General features: G+C 44.2%; 1 protein-coding gene across 1 annotated transcript in view; it reads right to left on the reverse strand.

Moving 5' to 3' along the window:
- The window catches only part of FLT3 (fms related receptor tyrosine kinase 3), a 76,064-nt gene that overhangs the window by 28,730 nt on the left and 26,479 nt on the right, over nucleotides 1-20,855 (reverse strand). Inside the window, exons 3-9 of the mRNA XM_077341785.1 lie at nucleotides 12,288-12,409; nucleotides 8,094-8,299; nucleotides 7,090-7,205; nucleotides 5,691-5,808; nucleotides 3,802-3,938; nucleotides 1,487-1,626; nucleotides 1,251-1,401 (exon numbers count right to left, since the gene is read on the reverse strand). Coding sequence (XP_077197900.1) covers nucleotides 1,251-1,401; nucleotides 1,487-1,626; nucleotides 3,802-3,938; nucleotides 5,691-5,808; nucleotides 7,090-7,205; nucleotides 8,094-8,299; nucleotides 12,288-12,409 — 990 coding nt within the window. The remainder of the gene's footprint in view (nucleotides 1-1,250; nucleotides 1,402-1,486; nucleotides 1,627-3,801; nucleotides 3,939-5,690; nucleotides 5,809-7,089; nucleotides 7,206-8,093; nucleotides 8,300-12,287; nucleotides 12,410-20,855) is intronic.

Consider the following 20,855-nt stretch of genomic DNA (forward strand, 5'->3'; position numbering starts at 1 on the left):
CTCTGGGATAAGTCACCATGGCTAGTAGCCACTGACAGACTTGTTCTCCATAAATCTATCTAATCCCCCTTTATAGCTGTTTATTCCTGTGGCCATCACTACATCCTCTGGCAGCAAATTCCACATTTTTATCACTCTCTGCATAAACTAGTATTTTCTTTTGTCTGTCCTGGATGTAAATTGCACAGAGCTTTTATTCCAACCCCAGGTCGATTCAGTCCCTGCCCTCTACACAGAATGTGATTTCTGTTTGGATTTGGGGCGATTTAAAATTTCCTTCTGCAGCAAGAAGGATTGATCCGGAGTGACCCTACCTTTGCGATATCTTAGAGTGCTTTTAACCCTCAATATTTTAAGGCTGTTTTGAATCTGGGCTCTCCTCCGTGGTAGAGGACCCGTGATTGGCCACAGGTGGTCATATGACAAATTTGCCTTAAAGGAGAAGCCCCTAATTTCTCTCAACTTATTTAGGTCTTGGATTTTTTTCCTGCCTTCTTCGATCCTCCCCCCCCCCCCCTTCAAGAAAAGAAAGGATTTTTTCCTCCCTCCTCTGACTTCTTCGATCCTCTTCCCCCCTTCAAGAAAACAAAGAAAGAGTCTCCATTTGCCTCCTCCCCACTCTGCTGAGCCTTCCTAACCATGTGCAGAACACTTTCCTATTTCAATGGGGGGGGGGGGGGAGAGGAAGACTCGAGTTCAAATTGATCTGAATTCAACAGGATTGAAAATGGAATAAACAAAATAAGTGCAGACTCTGCCCTGAACAAGTAGCCCATCAGCTTCATTGTTGTTATCTATATGCTTCTTCACTTTCCCAAATAACTCCAAATTTCCTGGTTCCCATCTGGATCCCTTTTAAAAAATTGGTGTCACATTTGCTACTTTCTAGTCTTGTGATATAGCAGCTGAATTTAGTGATACATATACAAGTTAGTAGATCAACATCACATATGAGTTCCTTAAGAGCTCTCAGGTGTATGCCACCAGGACCTCAAGGCTTATTGTTTTTTAAAGTTCACCAGTGGGTCTAGAATTTCATCTCTGGTCACCTCAATTTGAATGATTTCTTCAGCCCCCCTTCCTGAAAATAGGGGCTGTGGCATGGGTATGTGCCCCACACTTCCCACAGTGAACACAAGTCATTGATCTACTCAGCTATCTCCCCATCTTCCTTTAGCAATCCCTTTATTCCTTTGTCATCCAAAGGCCCCACTGCTTCTCTGGATATATTTATTTGCCATTTGACTTACCTAAAACTTTGACTAAAGCTGTTCCATTTGCTTGATACGTAGATGAGCAGGTATAGTGTCCATGACTATGCTGTCCCACTGATGAAGCAAATGTATACTGAGTTTTAATCCTATTGTTACTTTGGCTGTGTCTTCCTTCAAGTGTAAGGTTCTAATTTTTAAGGAAAATTTAGCATTTAATAAATAACTGAGACTATTAGCAGGTGCTCACAAGAAAAAAACATCAGTTTTAGTACCGTATTTAATGGCTGGTTTTCAAAATCCCACGTGACTTTAAACCAAAAACTGCTGTATAAAGCTCGACATCTCAAGAAAAGTGGATCTCCAACTTTAAGAAAGAATTCCTGTAATAGAGTTTGTCCTCTTACATGTAACTCTGCAATATAAAATATATATCCTGTTAAGTAAATAAACCAGCATTGTCATCTCTTGTCAAAGTAATAACTAAAAATAGGAATGATTATCTAATGCCATTATTATTTAGAATGTTCCATAAGCACCAAAGATTTCTCTATGTACCCAAATAGCTTATTATCCAAATTTAGACCATAAAAGGGTCCTCAGCTTGGTGAACCCATGGGCATTTTAAAAACTTTTGTCAAGTGCTAGTGGCACTGTGCTATAGAGTTACAAAGAATGATACAGTTAATGATAAAGAGTTAGTGTTTGGAGGACAGCTTGTTTGCCTCTTGGTGTGGTCTGGGAAGAAGAAACAGCATCTTTGTTACGATGGCCCAAGCAATATTATATGTAAATAAGCCTGTCGAGTACTTTCACAAATGGCCAGGACCAGTTATATGGGGAATCTAGAAGATCTCCCTAAATTCCCGTTATAATAAGCACCACCACAAAATGGTTGCCATGGGGTGGGGCAACTACAAAAAGTTGGGAAGTTCCAAGCCTTTGATGGGGTCAATGAGATCCGAATGCCATAGCCTATAGACCCAACTATCATCTGAAGTGCCTCCTTCTTTGACGAAGCGGAGATAGTCAGAAGTCAAACTGATTCTTGGCTTTGGGGAAGACCTCAAAGCAAGTGGACAAAGCGAGACATATTGGTGGGCGCTGAAGCACCTGCAAGCATTATGCTGGGGAATCACATGTCTATAAGCTCCTTTGGGTAGAAATTGCCTGTGTCCCTCAACATGTACAGAATTGTAAACATTTTGATTTTACACATGCAAGGCTAGATGGTCAGTGTTGCTAATAGGAAAACTGAATATTTCAACAATCTAACTTGGGGCTGAGGAGAACCTATCAATCATATATATTTGATCTTACATTCAGGGGAAGATGAGTTTTGGATTTTCTCAGCCTCATCCCCCGTACAACCTTATCCATGGTTCCTCTTTATATTTATGAAACTGGCCCTGGGGTGGAGCCAGTCTGGCTGTCCGAGGTGGACTAGGGCTAATCAGGGTGCGGCCAGCTTTGGCCCACCCCAAACAGCTCCCACCCATGCTGCCCCTAGGTCTGGGAAGGCCTTTCACTGTGGCGAGAGGCCTTCCCGGACCCAGGGGCAGCTCTCCGCCTGCGCTTTGAAGCTAGCATTTTTATAATACAGTTTCACTTCAATGAAATGGTCAGGTGGGGAAATGAGAACTTTCTGATTTTGAAGGGGCAAAAAATATCCAGAAAGAAGTAAAATTGCTTGAGCATGCTAATATTTATCCCTGTGAAACAAACTGTGTTGGGTGGCCTCAGTTGCAGCCTGTAAGCCTTTGGGGGATGTGAGACACTCTAACAGAGGGATACAGCTGAAATCAAGACTGTAGGCTCCACAGGCCTGGGAATAATGGGTTTCATTCAATATTATGAACATGGCTGGTGGATTGCCTCACTGAGAATGGGGGAGTGAATCCCCATTCTCTGCCTACTTCATTCTGCACCTCATCTGGCTCTCCTCGTATTTCCTTCCTGTATTCTAGTAGCAGACCTGTGCTACAGCAAAATAGTTCCAAGCAAACATGTGCCTTAAATAAAGACTAACAGAACCAAAAGAGCCTCTTGTGGTGCAGAGTGGTAAGGCAGCAGACATGCAGTCTGAAAGCTCTGCCCATGAGGCTGGGAGTTCGATCCCAGCAGCCGGCTCAAGGTTGACTCAGCCTTCCATCCTTTTGAGGCCGGTAAAATGGGGGGTAAACGGTAATGACTGGGGAAGGCACTGGCAAACCACCCCGTATTGAGTCTGCCATGAAAACGCTAGAGGGCGTGACCCCAAGGGTCAGACATGACTCGGTGCTTGCACCTTTACCTTTACCTTAACAGAACCAAGCTGTGAGCTCAGGCACCTCACAGGAGGTGGCCAGTTTGGCTCTCCTTCCATTGTGTCGCTCCCATTGCCAGTAGTGCCGTGTTTCTATCCTTCAATTGCTTTGAGAATACCTCAAAACTGACTGGGGAAGTGGCAGAGGGTCAGGGTGAGGGGAGAGAAAAGGCTCCAGAGAAAGGGGGAATGAAGGGATGTGAAAGGTAACAGAGGAAAGGGTAGAAGAGGCCACACTTATCACCCAGAATAAAGGAACTAACAATTAGATACTGATACTGTTACCTATTGTATGGATTTCAGTGCATAGAGTATTCAGCACATTAGTTGCACAGCACCATACATGTGGACGAAACAGCCACTCGTTTTTCAATAAATCAAGCTGTATTTCCCTTGTTTTGTGCTCAGTTCCATTACTGCACCTAGAAAACATCTGAATTAATATATGCATCTCAAAAGGACCAAAGACTATACTATTGATATAGTTACTGAATGTATGTTGTAATCTGTCACATGATTCATGTTCTCTGTGAACCGTCCTGAATGGTATATAAATGCAATAATAAACAAATGACAAATAAATAAATAAATAAATAAAATTATTTCTGAATTAGGGAAATTACAAATTTACTTGTTTTCATTACATTGCCCTAGGATCATCTTGAATCCAACCACTAAGGATCTGCTCTTAGTCTATGGCTCACAGGCACAGACTTTTGACTATCTGGACTCACATGCAGGCCTGCCAGGAATCACCCTAGGGCCCAGGCAAAAATTCCTTCACAAACATATGCAAACAAATCACATGACTTGAACAGTTCAGGGAGCTCCAGACAATCAAGACCACTAGATTTCTTCCCTTAGTTCCCCCTTCTTGACCCTAATCATGCCCCCACCCAGTTCATACTCTTACATTAGTTCAAGTAAGTTTGCCAACTCTGGGTTGGAAAAATTCCTGGAGATGGGGGGGGGGGCAGAGCCTGGGGAAAGATAGATTTGGGGGTGAGAGTGACATCAGTGGGGTACAATGACCTCGAGTCTGCCATTATTGCTAGGGTATTTTAATAAGAGCGAGAATTCAAAATATGTGATTTCTCCTCTTGCATGTTGAAGTAATCAAAGAGGAGTCTACTGAATGATACTGCCGAAGCTGTGGCTTGGCCCTTAGTGAATCAGACTTGCTGTTGCAGGGTGTTGCAGACTGGCCAAAGAGATTTTATCTCACTTTATATATATATTCCCACTAGGGGCCAAGCCGGTTGCATTCAGGAATACAACAGGCACTAGATTGGAGGGTGGGGTGGAAGAACTATGTGGATGGCCTCTCCCTCCCCCCAGGACCTGGAAAGGCTGCAGGCTGGAGGCCCCTGGGGATGGGAACTCATCAGGAGGGGCAGGGATGTGGCAGGGATCTGCAGCCTCCGAGCCTCTGAGGGAAGTGGAAAGAGGAGGGGGTGGTCAGGGGTGGGGGATGGAAGGTGATTGGCTGACTGCTGGACAGGCAGGCAAGCGGGTTGGAGCAGGAGGCACTCAGGGGTGGGACAGCCACCCTGAGTGGAAGTTAAGCACTGAGTGGCGCTTAAGCCATGAGACACGCTCCTCCTCCAAGGCCTTACCAGTAATATATTATGTGGAACAGATATTTTCACATAATGCCCCATAAGGTGGCTGACATACACTAATTGAGAGTCACCTTTGTGATAGAACAATATGCACTGGGATATTCCCTATTTGTCATGCTTCCCTCAGTGGCTGTGCTTCCACCATTCCTATAACAGATACGGATCCCTCCTAGGCCAAATTGTGCAAGCCCCTGAAAAACTGGAACAAATTCAAGATGTTTTGAAAAAAATGATTCAAAAAAAGAGTTGGTTCTGATGTATCGAAAACTGGATTGTAACATTTTATGTGTATGTCATATTTTAGATTACTTGCTAAAATTTGGGCAGCCCCACTATGCGGACACATTTGTGTTTCACTTGTGGGAACACATAGGCTGGGCCTGCGTGGAATGTGCACGTCATTCTACATAAAAAGTTCAAAAACCGTACTTGCACTCACACAGCAAGGAAATCACTCACATGTAGCATTCACATGCCATCCTCCTTCAACTGAAAGATGCTCAAATGTCCATGCCAAAGAAGCACATAGGCCAAAATAACCAGGTAACATACCTTTCACCACGAGTACTACAAAAGCGCCACTCAATAACTGGCTTAGGGTTGCCTTCAGATATGCAGCTTACAGTATTTGAACGTGCATTTTTAATAAAATAGGGCTTTCTTGGGCTGCCTGTTGAAAAGAAGGCACACATAGCCTGTTATTTATCTATGAATGCATGCAGTTGTACCTGGCGTTGTAATCTGATGGTCACACGATCAACCACCTTTCCATGTAAACAAATGTTCACAACCAGCTGTGTTCTGAGATGGTGAAATCACTGCAGATGCTTTCACAACTGGGCCATGGACATGAGTGAAAACTTCAGTCACTAATTATGTCACATGTACCCTGCTTGTCACTAACTTTCCCATCAGAACCTGGATATTCTGGAAGGATACCTGTGTTAGAATGTGGCCTGGGAGCCATTAGCATTATAAAGTGACCTATTAAATTGTATTAGTTTTAAAGATGGACTGTGATAATTCATTCCGCTATATTTATTTCTGATCTTCTCCCAGTTTTCTTAGAGTAGTATTTTATCCACCCAACAACCACGTTAGGTGAAGTTGAAAGAAATGCAATGCCCAATACCTTGAATAATATTCTGTTTATCTAGACTAGATGGGGGAAATGCTTGTGTTAATTGTTGTGATTGCCACCAAGAATGAAAACATTAACATTTTGGAGCTGAGAGAAATGAATAAACCTGCCAACAATTTTTTATCAATGAAAACAATTCTGAATATATGTTCAAAATAACATTTCCCATAACATAAGACTGAAAGATTTCTGGACATATGAAGGTAAATCTGAGCACTCCGTGAACTTCACAAACTGGGGAAAGGATATCTTTGACTAGTACTACAAAAGGTTTTTTAATTAAAGGAGTAAGAACTATCACTTTATATTCTTGAGGATAACCAATAAATCCCCCTGTCCAATTAGCTGATTCCCTGGCTGTTTCTAAGACCAAGCAAACACAGATAAATATTTCAACTCCCTCCCTCCCTTGGTCTCTCTGTGGTTCTTAACATTAAGGAGCAAGATGTGACAGAATATCAGTAGATAATTTAAAGGCTGAGATCCCTTAGAAAATTCAGATCAAAGCAGTTCAAAGCTCTTCCTTGGAAAAGATGAAATACCCAGGCTTGATATGAGGGGCATGAAGAAGACTGCACATATTGCCAGGACAGAATGGGAGAGAGGATGGTTAAAGAGAAAAAATGGGAACCGTCAAAGGAGGCAATGTCTATCACGTTTCCCCACTCTGAGGTTCATGCATTCACTCCTCCCCTACCATCCCATATCAGTTATTTATTATTTATTTAGAAAATTATTATGCCTCCTTTCCAGCAAAAGTGTTCTTCATGTTGCTCTCTAACTGACCCTCTGGCTCCATGGCATACTTACTTCTTATATTAAACGTAAATGTTACCGTGTAGTTCTGGGTTTCGGTTATAATGGTCAACATGTGCTTTCCAGCCTGCCTTTCTCTGATCTTTGGGAAGGTCACTGAAATAACATGCCTGTAAGACAGGAAACAAGGCTTCCACTTTAGAAAGTTCACGCAAAGGAAAAGGAAGCAGTCCAAAACGGTAACCGAAAGAAAAGCAAATAGAATTTACAGTCAGGGCTGGATTAACCACCATGCTGATCACTCTGCAAGCCTTAGCCAGGCTGGAGTTTCTTTACTGATGCTCTGGAATGTTCTACCTGTTAGATGGTCTCCCTGCTAGATGCCTGTACAATCCCCTGCAGCTCTGGCTGCGGTGGCTTTAATCTCCCGAGAGGAGGAAAGAAGACCATACTTGTTGATGCAGAAATATTTGCAGCCAGGATCAGATTACTCCCACGACTGTGGCATATTGTGAAATGAGCCAGGCTGATGCGGGTAGAACTGCTCTGAATACTCATGTAGGATTGCAGTCATCCATTCCCTTCTTTGCAATAGTGAGCTGATAAGAAAGCATGTCCTACCAATGGAGTGCTTGGCACAGCACCAATTTAATTCAGCCCTCTGTGCCATGATACATTTATTGCTTTCCTGAAGTAAGGACCGTTTGGGGAGAATTTGAGTGTATGCTTAAAAGCATAACTTTGAAGCCTTTCTCCAACCTAATAAGCCTTCCTTCAACTTTAGTGGTTCTTACAACTTAAGGTAGAATACCTCCAAGTTATACCTGTTTGATTAGCTCTGCTGTTTCCAGGGATTTTCTCTCCTCTGGTAGACTCTTGCTGGTTAAGTGTTCTTATTGGAAAACTGGTAGCTATTGTAGTTCATTTTCAAATTTTATTTTTAATAATAATTTTGTGAGAACCTCAGTTATGAAGTAGATTGCAAATGTAATCTGTTTACAGATATTTACAAAACAATCTAAAGATTAAAAAATAGTTCCTCCCATACTCTTACTTACCAGTTTTTCGACTCCAAAGTGGAGCTGCATTCCATCTGGCCTTGATTAAAAACCCAGAGACAAGTGACATTCTCCAAAGTATTTATTGTTACTTTTAATTCAACTTTTTCAAGCTCACCAACTTCTACAGCTTTTGCTGCTTGATAGACATTCCCCAAACTTTCAGAATTCATGTAACATCCAAGATCGTCAGGATTATCTTGGATCTGTATTGAAGGGAAAAGGGACATGGTTTAACTACTGAAGATCTTTCCTTCTTTCTAGGTGTTAATAAACTCATACAACTCATTTAAAAATCTTTCATTCATGATGCCTTCACAAAGCAGTTCATGGAGTGAAATGAGCAAATTAGAACTCTCTGTTCTATTACTATTAGATGTTAAGCTATTCATCTCGATGAGGAGGACTCATCATTCAGTGGCAGAACACAGACAGACTAGATCCAAATCCCAGAGCACCTTGGTGGGGGTAGGTTATTTTGGGTTTTAAGATTTTATTACCCGACACGAGCAGGTTATGGGACTGCTGGGCTATAAATTACCGTAAATTATACATTAAAAAAAAGTGCCGTCAAGTCACAGGTGACTTATGGTAATCCATAGGACTTTCAAGGCAAGAAATGTCCAGAGGTGGTTTGCCATTGCCTGCCTTGGCACCATAACCCTTGTGTTCCTTGGAGGTCTCCCATCCAAATACTAGCCAGGGCCGAGCCTGCTTAGCTTCCAAGATCTGATGAGAATGGGCTGCCCCACATTACCCAGTAGTACCTTAGACACCAACAAAATGTTCATAGTCAAAACTCCCTCCATCAGGTCTCATGCAAATTATGTTTAATCTGTGACATCTTGGTTTACCGATGAACATATGAAGCAGCCTTACAATGAGTCAGACCATGGATATTATTATTGTTATTACTGTTATTATTGTTATTATTGGATTAGTTACTCACCTATCCCTAAGAGGCTCGAGGTGAGTTACAACAATAAAACCCCAATAAAACCCCATACATTAAAATCACAACAACAGTAAAAACATAATTAAACACAATAACCAAGATGCGGCAAAAACACATAGCCTAAACTAACCCACCTCCAATCCTCATCCTGGGGGGGGGGGGAAGATAAAGATGCAAGTTGGTCTAGCTACTGCTGCTATAGCTGCTGTAGGTGCCATAGGTGCTATGCTATAGGGGCTATAGGGGGGGCAGATCTACCTTGCAGCCTAGCCTCACCCAACGACCTGGCGGAAGAGCTCCATTTTGCAGGCCCTATGGAATGTTGAAAGCTCCCGCAGGGCCCATATGTCCCATTCAGTATTGTCTATTTTGACTGGAAGTAACTTCTCAGCATCTCAGGATGAGGTCATTCACATTGCCTATTCCTTGATCCTTAAAACTGGAGATGTTAGGGATTGAACCAGGAACCTTCAGCATGCTAAGCAGATGCTCCTCCTCAGAGCCTCATGTAATAGAACTAAGGACTTCTACCTGACCCTGAAAAACCACTAACAGATAGCACTGAGCAAGATGGATCACTGATATGACTTGATATAAGGCAACTACTGATGTCCATTTCTAGCAACAGTTCATGGAAAGCATTAAACTAATACCTCTAAAGGAAACATAATTTCCCATAGTTTTCTGTTCCAAGGGCTCCCCTTACTGCTTTCATTCACAGTTCTAACAAGGGCACAGCAGGTTGGAATACAGCCATGGTTTTTTGAGAGACAGTCAGATTCTTGGGTCTTCTTTTCTTTAAAGAAATATAAGTGTTTTGCATTTCCAGAGGGCGGGGATAGTTATCATAGAGGTATATTATGAAGCTATATAGCTCCTACCAGTCTCACCTAGATAGTGCTTTACCTTGGTGATTTAGACACTTTCTGGATTGGATCTAACCAGTTTTTTCCACTGATAAAGAGAAGAGGAGGAAATTCCCTTTGGCCACCAAGAAAGTTCTGCTGGAATTCATGGACAAAGCCACGTGGAATGCAGGTTGGTAGTTAGGAGGGAAATTGGGCGAGATTAAGTGAAAGAGTTGGCCAGATCCATCCCACTTTATAGACAAGAAGAACATATCTTGGTACTTACTAATTAACTTCATGGGCCAACTTTATTGAAAGCTTTTGAAAAGAGGTCTATAACTCATCTTGGCTAGCTGGTCCTTTGCATGGGTGGTGACCATTCAACTGGAGACTGAGCTGTGTAAGTCAGTCCTTTGATACTGCTGACCTAACAACAGGCAGCTCTTGTACAGCTGATGCGGATATCAGCTATGTGCTGTACATAACCTGTACTTCTGATCTTGACTTTTACCTCTGGCTGTAAAGCTGGTTTTTCTGCCTTTTGTCTTTCATGCTGAGACCCGCTCTGCAGAACTAGAATGTATAGAACTATTGCTGAGAGCAGTCTACAGGAAGATATGCTATATTCTTAATCGTAGTTCTATAGACCTAGGGCAATTTAAGATAACTAATGGCTCAATAAGGTGATCCTAAGCAGCGTTGTACCCCCTCAAATCCATTTACTTCAATGGACTTAGAAGGGGGTGGCTATGCTTAGCTTGGAATGGCATTGTGAATTAATCTGGTATGCCCTGGAGATTTGGAATCAGCAGGTTAAACTGGAAAGGGGATAAGACAGATCTAATAATGGTTATTAGTTATAATAAGTCAGTGGAAATTCCGCTTCAAAGATAGTATACCTGAAATAACCAGATGTGGAGGACAGAATCCAGGAACGAATATTTATACCCTGATTGCGAACAAGATTTTTTGGTATCCTCTTACTTTTCTGTAATGTCAAATAACCCAGTTGCACTATTTTTTTTAATCCTTCCTAAAATATGTATCAGGAAAAAAAATACTGCATGGTTTGGGGAAAATGCACCAGTGAATAATAATATAGTCCTAAGAAGAATTATGGACTTCTAAGCTCATTGACACTGGTGAATTGGAAAGGGCATAATGTTTCTTAGCTGTTTTAGTATGACCTAGGTGTACAGAACTAAGATTAAGAATAGAGTATACCTGCTGCCAGCAGTCAAGGTATCCCCTGTGCAAGCACGGAGTCACGTCTGACCCTTGGGGTAATGCCCTCTAGCGTTTTCATGACAGACTCAATATGGGGTGGTTTGCCAGTGCCTTCCCCAGTCATTACCATTTACCCCCCAGCAAACTGGGTACTCATTTTACCAACCTTGGAAGGATAAAAGTGAGTCAACCTTGAGCCAGCTGCTAGGATTGAACTCCCAGCCTCATGGGCAGAGGTTCAGACTGCATGTCTGCTGCCTTACCACTCTGCACCACAAGAAGCTCTTGCCAGCAGTCAAAGAACTGTCCAAACAAAAAGGGGCTTAGTGTACATAAAAATATACAATAAAATACATTATGGGCTAGAGTTGGCAACTTTTCCGCAGCAAAGGTCTTGTGCCCACAGAATCATGACAGGTCAAAGTTCATCAGCACCCCTCCCCAAACAAGTAAATGCAGTGATGGAAAAATCATTGTCTGTGGAATGTTTGTCCCCCAGTTTGTCCCACTGCTGTTAAAACAGCAAAACCCCTGCCAGAAAAGTTCAGAGTTGGTAGCTTTCTGAGGAACTGGTGAACATGGCTGTCAAAAACACTATAGACATGGTAGCTGTGTGGGGTGACAAATGGCAGACTGTGTGAGAACTGAAATGCTCAGAGAAATGCTCTGGATGTTCAGTCCCATCCAGAGATGGGATTGAATCCCCTGGTCAAGGAAAGTAAATTTCTAGCACTTTTATAGAGAGACATAAAGAAAAAACAAGTTTCCAATAATTGTTCAATAAAAGAAGGGCAGTTAAAGGGATGGGAAATCTGTATCCATCTCTCCAGCACTTCCTTTGCACTCAGTCAAGTTGATTGAGTGGAGAAGAAAGGTTGGTAGAGATTGAGTAGAGAGAAAGGTTGGTAGAGACACAGACCTCCTGTCCCTTTCTGTGCTGCTCTTGTGCCTATGCATCTCCAAGACTGTGCTCTTTGAGGATGCATTACCTCCTGCCCGGAAGACCTGCCCTGCCTACCATTTTTGGTTTCATTTGCTCATGACCCTCCTGTGTACCAATCAGCAATTAATACAGTGTACTTTGAAGGTATGAAGGATTAAAATATACAGACAGGGGGGAAAGGGTTTTTTTATCTCTGAGAATTAACCAAGCGGCTGCATTACCTCAGAAAATGCTGGGGATTCTGATGATCTCAAAGCATCACTCTTTGGTCTGATTAAAGAGCATGTAATCTTTGATGTAGTCTGGCTTAGTACGGCAGGAGAAGTCAATATAAGAAGGAATGCTGTAAAAACAGAGAAACACATTGATGTCAGGGAAATTTGGATGACCACGGTAGCTGTTGGGTAAAGCTACATATTTAGGATGGGTGGTGTTAATTGTCACACACTATATTTCCACATGGATGTGTTTATTTGCAGTGTCTACTTTATATACTATGTAATGTTGCGAATATTAAAAATTGGCTCCTTTTGTAATATCTGAGGGATCACCTGTCTGCCTATGCCCCCCCCCCAGGGTTCTCTGCTCTGTGGGTACGAATCTACTTGTGGCCCCGGGCCCCAGAGAAGCACACTGGGCCTTGACCCCGAGCCAGGGCATTTTCGGTCCTGCCCCCTACCTGGTGGAATGAGCTCCTGGAAGAACTGAGGGTCTTCACGGAGCTGTCTCAGTTCTGCAGGGCCTGCAAAACGGAGCTCTTCTGCCAGATCTTTGTTTGAGGCCGGGTTCTCCAGGGACAACTGGGGCTTCTCCTCTGGCCAATGCTATTACATCCTGTGTATCTTGTACCTGTGGTGGCTTGTTTGTGCATTCAGGAAGATTTGGGGATTATGCCGCCGTTTTAGGGGATTTTATGGATTTTTTAAGGGGGATCTGATTAGAGGTTTTATGGATTTTTAGCATGGGGGGTCTAAGAGCCTCTTGTGGCGCAGAGTGGTAAGGCAGCCGTCTGAAAGCTTTGCCCATAAGGCTGGGAGTTCAATCCCAGCAGCCGGCTCAAGGTTGACTCAGCCTTCCATCCTTCCGAGGTCGGTAAAATGAGTACCCAGCTTGCTGGGGGGTAAACGGTCATGACTGGGGAAGGCACTGGCAAACCACCCCGTATTGAGTCTGCCATGAAAACGCTGGAGGGCGTCACCCCAAGGGTCAGACATGACTCGGTGCTTGCACAGGGGATACCTTTACCTTTACCTTTAGCATGGGGGGTCTGATTTATTTTATTGGGGTTTGTTTCTGCTTTGTGTAACCCACCACAAATCTCTGGAGAGTGGCAGGATATGAATCTAATCAATCAATCATATAATGCAAAAAGTTGTTTTTCATAAGTTTTATCTTACATTATCTTAGAGAACTGCCAATCACATCAGTCCCCAGTGATGGCTATTCAGAGAGTCAGGACTTCCTGGACAGCCAACAGAGCACTCCTAAACCCAAATGACCTTAGAAGGGTGCTCCTCTGCTCAGGATTGGACTATGCAGCAGCAGTTTTGTACTATGTATTAAGACTTGCTGCTCTTGCCCCTAACTCTGCTCTTGGTGGTGGGAAGTGTAGTCAAATTGCAGCCAACTTATGGCAACCTCGTAGGGTATCAGAGTCAGAGACTAAGAGAGGTGATGTGCCATTGCCTCCCTCTGTGTAGCAACCCCAATTTTACTTGATGGTCTCCCATCCAATTACTAACCAAGCCCAATGCTGCTTAGATTCCATATTGGACCAGATTGGGCCAGTGTGGGCTGTCCAGGACTGATTGCTTCTAGACTAGATTTGAAACTAACTGGCTCTCTCCACACAAATCCCCAGCATTCCCTTCTGCAGATGCTGATGGAACTGTGGCTATTAAATAATCTGGTTTTCTGCAGCAGCATGATCTGACATGAAAAGATTATGGAGGAGCCAGCAGAATGGGAGGTGGGTAGCATGTCAAGGTGCACAGTGACAGTATCTGACATCTGGCAGCTGTCAACGTCTGGCATGAGACATGCCACAATACAAAACTGACAGTGTCTATCAGCAAACGCACAGTCATAACCAGTATTTTTGCAGCAGATTTGCAATCAAATTGAATGTGTATCTAGTAAGAGCTCATTTGGACAAGCAATAATTGAACACCAGTGGCAAATATTGACACGGAAAGTGGAATGCTGAAGAATTTTGTCACCAGTAACTGAGCTTCACAATCTGAAAATTCATCATATTTTCAGGTTTTGTTTCAGCTCTAGTCTATGTTGATGTTTCCCAGGATACTTGTATCCCTTGTCTATACATTAGAACTGGCTGACTAGACAGGCATTAGTTAACTTAGCAAGCACAGGATGAATTCCTAGTGTTTTCAGTCCCCAGAAATATCTCAGATAGCAGGACTGGGAAAATCCTCTGCTGAGACCTTGGGAAACTGAAGAAAACAGTGCTGGACCAGATGAATAAATACTGTAGTTGTGGATTTCCTGGATCCTGCAGGAAGTGGACGAGATGACCCTGGATGGTCCTTCCAACTCTATGATTCTTTTCTATGACTTAGAATATAAAGCTTCAATGAAAGATTTAGTGATGAAAATGTCACGGGGGGCTTGTTTCAGAGCATTGGTTTTACATTGCTTAATGCTGCCCTATAACTGGACTACGCTCAGGTCTTTCCCACCATTTTCATTTTCCTTTGCTCGTGACCCTCCTGTGTTCTGATCAGCAAATGATAGAGTGGGTGGCTTTGGAACTGGTTTCAATTGGATTCAAGGTTCTGTTCAACTATGAAACTAATTGTGCATCTGGAGGATTTTGTGGTGAGTGTCAGGAGACGCAGGAATATGTCATTGCTTTCCCACAGTGGGCTACAGTAACTCAACAGTCCTTTCTTGCTCTGCCTCCAGTCTTTGAGGGTTTGACATTCACTTCCATGATGTATCCACTTCTAGTCTAGTTTTGGCACCTGAAATCCCCTTAATTCCTTCTTTGGCATGGTGTCCAGTCATTCAGCTCCCAAGCACTTCCTGTTCCTTCCCTGCACAATTTCTTGAGAAGTCTGCCTATGTGAATAGTGCCTGTTTCTGCAGCATTAACTAAAATAATATTGTCTGAAAGATGTTGTGATGAAGGGCTGTGGCTCAGTCACTGCATGCAGAAGACCCCAGGATTCCTCTCAGGCAACCCCTGTCGATAAAAGACATCAATAGCCAGAGATGGGAAAGTCTCTTCTCTACCTGAGACATTAGAGAACTGCTGCTGATCACAGTACAAAAGGCTAAGCTAAGCTTCATGCACAATGTTTGACTTGGCATAAGAGGAAGACTTGGTACTTATATGCCACTTTTCTCTACCTGCCTTCCAGTCCCCCTCCCCACAACAGACATCCTGTGAAGTAGGTGAGGTTGAGAGAGCCCTGATATTACTGCTTGGTCAGAACAGCTTTAACAGTGCTGTGGTAAGCCCAAGGTCATCCAGGTGGCTGCATGTGGAGGAGGAGCAGGGAATCAAACCCAGCTGGACAGTTTAGAAGTCGGCGCTTCTAATCACTACACCAAGGCAGCTATGCAAGTTTACTTGTTTTCAATATTCCTGTAGACTCACCCTAAAGATTGAGACAGCTCATAAATGTAGAGCAGGACAGTAAAATCATCCCACCCTCCTCCAAAAGTATTAGAAAAGCAGAAAGAAACAAGCATCTCAGATTCTAATAGAAACATTCCAAATATAGTAAAACAGATTGAAATCAATACAAGTCAAACTAGGGGGAAACTACTGTAGCTTGAAGAACAAAAAGAACTCTGAAATGCAGAGAGAACACACACTAAAAATAAATCTTGGGGGAACAAGAACAGGAAATGAATTTATAAATAAAGGGTAACCACTTCACTGGTAGGGGAACTAAATACATTTAGGGCCTGGAAGATGCCTGCGGGAAAGGCATTCTACAGTTGAGGTGCCAGTACTGAAAAGTCCCAGCTTTTTATAGCTACCTTCCCAACTTCCAAGAAGGATGTTGACCTGTGTGCATGTGTGTCCTAAAAGATGATTTCAACAAGCAGACAGGTATATATGTTCAGATGAGAACAGTCGCTCTCCTCTTTCAGAATTAAATACTATCTTCTTAACACCGCCCGTGGCGCCGCGGGCGCCACGGACTAAATAAAACGATAAGGGGTTCTAGGGCGGGATGTGTCCGTGATGAGGAAGGGTCTGGGTTGGACCCTTCCTCTGGACAGACAATCGGAGGGACCAATTGGCAGGCGCTGTGCGCCTGCCGATTGGTCCCTCCGAATCCCAGCCCCAGCAACTGCGAGCCGTGTGCAGCGCGGCTCGCAGTTGCTCCTTTGCCGCCGGCCTCAAGGGAGCCCCCGGCAGCCGCGCGGAGCGCGGCTGCCGGGGTTCCCTGCCTGGCGGCCTGACGCGGTGAGAGGCGCTTTGCGCCTCTCGCTGCATCAGGCCGCTGTCTGAGGGAGCCGCTAAAACGGAGCCGCCTGACGGAGCCGCCCGACGGAGCCCCACGAACCAGGAAGTGCAATGGCCGAAGACAAACAGCAGAGATGCGTCGGGGAAGGCGCTGCCCAGCAGGCACCTCTCTGGGGCCGCGTCTCCTCCGTGATACCCGGCCTCCTCGCCCACGGTCCTCGCCCTGCAGGTCTTTCCCACAGCCGGACCCACGAGCCCCAAAAGCGGCAGTGGCGGCGTCCCGGAAGGCAGCCAACGTCCGAAGAAAGGCCGCGCGACAGGCCCCCAGCGACGTAGTCCGAGCTGCCTTCCCGCAGCTGGACCCACGAGCCCCAGCAGCAGCAGCAGCAACGTCCCCCGAGCCAGCCAACAGCCGCAAATAAGCCTCGGGGAGGGGGCTGGCCAGCAGCCGCCTCTCCGGCCCGCGTCTCCTCCGTGCTGCCCGGCCTCCTCGGCCACGCCCCCGCCGTTAACAGCCAGGACCAGCGTGAAGCCGGTGAGTGGACCTGGGGTTCTGACTCGCCTTGGGAGGGCGCCGCTTTTCGGGGGGGGGGGTCTGAGAGCGTGTCCCTTACCCTTCCCCCTTCTCCCCTTTCAAAGCCCATTTTTATAAATGGGCTTTGAAACTAGTTTATAATAAGGGTCATTGTGTTATATAAGTCAAGAACAAGAACTGCCCACATGTGGCCAAGGAAGGGAAACAAGATGTCCCTCCCCATTGTAAGGGAATGTCATTAAGACATGTGTGGCACTGATGCAGCTTCCCCCAGTTTCACAACTCCTGCTTCCTTTCACAGACTTGAGATCTTCAGTACCTTACCCCTTTATTGCATTCCTTCTTTCCAAAGCCAGATTTACACACAGGCTATGTAAGCAACATCTGAAGGCTCTCAGATCATGAGACCTTTGATTTAAGAATTTACTCAGCTAAAACACATCTGTGGCAATGCTATAAGGCTATAAGGCCTCATCAACATGACATTGTTCAGGGACTCCACATTTCTTAATGCAGCCCTGTTTCTTTTTACTATGGCTGTGGGCAAAACAGCATTCTAGGAGAATGGTAATGGCATGGCGCCTGCCTCACTGTACTGCCTGAGAGCACACTGCACTGTATTAGGCATTGTCTGTGGTTTACAAGCCACATCCTAATCCTATGAGTATAAATAAGGCATAAGGAACAAGAAAAAAAAGGGAAGTAAGAAAAGGGAAGTAACCACAGGTAAACAACCTCTACTGGTTTTGCTAAGCTTCAGTCCTGCAACAGGAGAGTCATTCCTTTTATTAAGAACAGCTAAAATGTCAAGTAGTGAGCAAGCATTCAAGTTCCTTAGAACTTGCATGCAGGTTACATTTTTGGCCAAACGAACCAAACCAAAGGGAAAACTGGTGGGAATTTCCGAACATGGTGGAGATACCCGACAGTCTGCAGTTTGTCAAAATAGCTTAATTCAACTATAAATTAATAATTATTCAAACCCCATCTATACCTCAGATATCCAAAAAAGCTGGATTTCCCCTCACTGGATTTTCCTCAGAGCTTCTCAGGATGGATGAGGAAGGCACAAAGACTGGACACATGAGGCAACAACAGAAAAGTAATCCAATGTCAAGAAGACACTTCAATAGTTAGTTCTATTGAGAACATAGTTTCAACTGTGATGGACAGTACTTTAAAAACTAGGCCTGAAGTACAGGTGTAATAGGAAGTGAAGGGTTAATTCTTCACTGAAGCAAATAACTGGAGTGACAGACTGCTCCAACTCTAATTGGCCAGCAACAGCTGTGAGGGTATTGATATTAGAGCTATGTACTGGAAGGAAATTGTTTCTGATTGAGGGTTTGATAGAACCTGTGTCTGGAGAAGAAGAATCGTTGGCTTTTATATGCTGCTTTTCTCTACCCGAAAGTGTCTCAAAGTGGCTAACAATCATCTTCCCTTTCCTCTCCCCACAACAGACACCCTGTGAGGGAGGTGAGGCTGAGAGAGCCCTGATATCACTGCTCAGTCAGAACAGCTTGATCAGTGCTGTGGTGAGCCCAAAGGTATCCAGTTGACTGTATGTGGAAGAGCAGGGAAATCAAACCCAGCTCACCAGATTAGAAGCTTTTGGTCTTACCACTACACTAAGATGGCTCTTCTTGGGAGGGAAGAAAGATTCCTGCCCAGTTACAAAGGGGAAATTGTTTGTGGATTTCCCTGAACCGGTGAAGAAAGAACCAATTTATACACCTCAGGATTTAATGGGAAACTGGTGTTTCTAGGAAGGGAAAGTGGGTTACTAGCAGAGGGTACCTGCCTTCTGGAAAGCCAGGGGAGTTCTGAATAATTCAGATAAAAAAGACAGAAGTGTGTTTGAGTAAACACAGAAACAAAAGCTGTCAGTGACAAAACTCAGAAACAAAGAAAAGCATCTAAAACCTGTAATTCAGATTCTACAAATTGTACAACTCTTCCTTTTATCAAAGCTTCCATCTATCCCTCCCCTATATGACTTTGGTTGGACTTTTGATGTCTCAGTGCCATTCTGAAAAAGTTGTAGAGAAGAGGGCTCATATCTTCTCATAGATTCCTGGCCTGAATCTGCACTGGGCTTTTTATCCCCAGTGACACCAAATTAAAAAAAAGTAATCTACACATTATTTGATTCCCATTTTGATATTTAGCGCTTCAAATTTTCCCTCTGCAACATCTATATTTGATCTGCAGTGACACTACCTTTCCCCCATGATATCCAGGAGGAGATATAACTCGCTACATTTGGAAAAACTGCTCCAAAAGCCCCAGTATTAAGTATAGATCTCTGACATTTGCTGGATTAACATCCTCCTGACACTGACGTAGTACAGTAATCTGTCACTGATTGGTCAGGGCATCAATTCAAAGACTGCTGGTTTCCGGTTGCCATTCCCTTGCAAGATTTATTTTTGCCCTCATTTTTCAAGTGATTCTGCTCTTGTCCAAAAACTCACACTTCTATGTGCCGAAATTTGCATTTTGGATTGTCTTTCCCCTCTCATTCTCTCCCCACCCCTTGTTCAGGAAAAGAAAAATAAACAAGCTGTCTCATGATCCATCTCCCCCACCCCCCTGCTTGCTTTGGCTGTAGAGTCAGGAGACAGACAGCAGGAAATAAACCCCTCTCCAGCCTTGTGCTCCTTCAACGCCAGCTCTCCTCCCCACTCTTAGCTTCGCAACCACCGCTCCCCTCCCCACTCTTAGCTTCCCCAATCAAATGGGAAGGAGAGAGCAGTCACACAATTAAGTATAGAACACAGTGTGTTTCAATTCAGAAAAAAATGCAGATCAATCTGAATTCAGCAGGATTGACAATGGGGGGGGGGGGAGTATGTGCAGAACCAGCTCAGGGCTAGGTTAAAGCCAAAACCTCTTCAGTGACAGGGTAAGACAGCCAGCTTTACTAATTGCAAAAAAGAAACCAAGCTTCAAGGGTCAGTGAGAGAACATTATTTTATTTGGGGAGGGAATTTTTTTTTTGAGTGGGACAATGTGGAGAGGGCCTATCATATCAATCAAAACAAAATTAATGGTTCTTGCAAGCAAGGAAAATCTGGATTTTTCAGCAACAGCTCCCACCACAGTGCTTTTATTCCTTCTCACTCCTCTTTCCAAGTGTATTTTTCAAATTGCCCCTCTTCTTCCCTGTGCTTAGACTTTCTTTCTATTTGCGTGACTCTACTACCCATATACGGTTTCCAGCTCTGGGCCGGGAGTGGGCGGGATTTTGGGAGGGACCTCAATGGAGTATAACGCTAAGGAGGCCACCTTCCAAAGCAGCCATTTTCTCCAGGGGAACTGATCTCTGTCACCTGGAGATGTAAAACCATGGGATCCCTTGGGGACTATTCCTGTGGCAGCCATTCTGTAGTTGCAGCCCCCCTCCCCACCTTGTAGCAGAATTCCTATGGGCTCAAAAAGGTTGGGAACCCTTGATTTATACTCTTTAAATACAAAACAGGAGCTGACTGGGAGGTGAAGGTGGCCCTGCAACAAGGAAAGCTGCAGATGGAGCTGCAACCACTAGGCTACTCAGCCCAGCAGTTCCAGCAATGGTAATTCACTCACCCATTCCTTCCTCTTTCAAAGAGACAGTAGATGAGATGACCCTGATAACTATTGCCAGTGATAGTGGCCCCTGAGGCACTAGCAGAGTTGCTGAGGCTTGGCTGTGTGTTTACCCTTGGCTACCAGTCACTTTCTAGGGCAGCAAGTCACGGGACAGCTTCTCTGTAAATTAAATGGCCCTTCTGCCTTGATCCAAAACCAGTTTGATTGGGTGAGCTA

This window comes from Paroedura picta, chromosome 6 (genome assembly GCF_049243985.1).
Source record: "Paroedura picta isolate Pp20150507F chromosome 6, Ppicta_v3.0, whole genome shotgun sequence".
In the NCBI taxonomy this organism is placed as follows: domain Eukaryota; kingdom Metazoa; phylum Chordata; class Lepidosauria; order Squamata; family Gekkonidae; genus Paroedura; species Paroedura picta.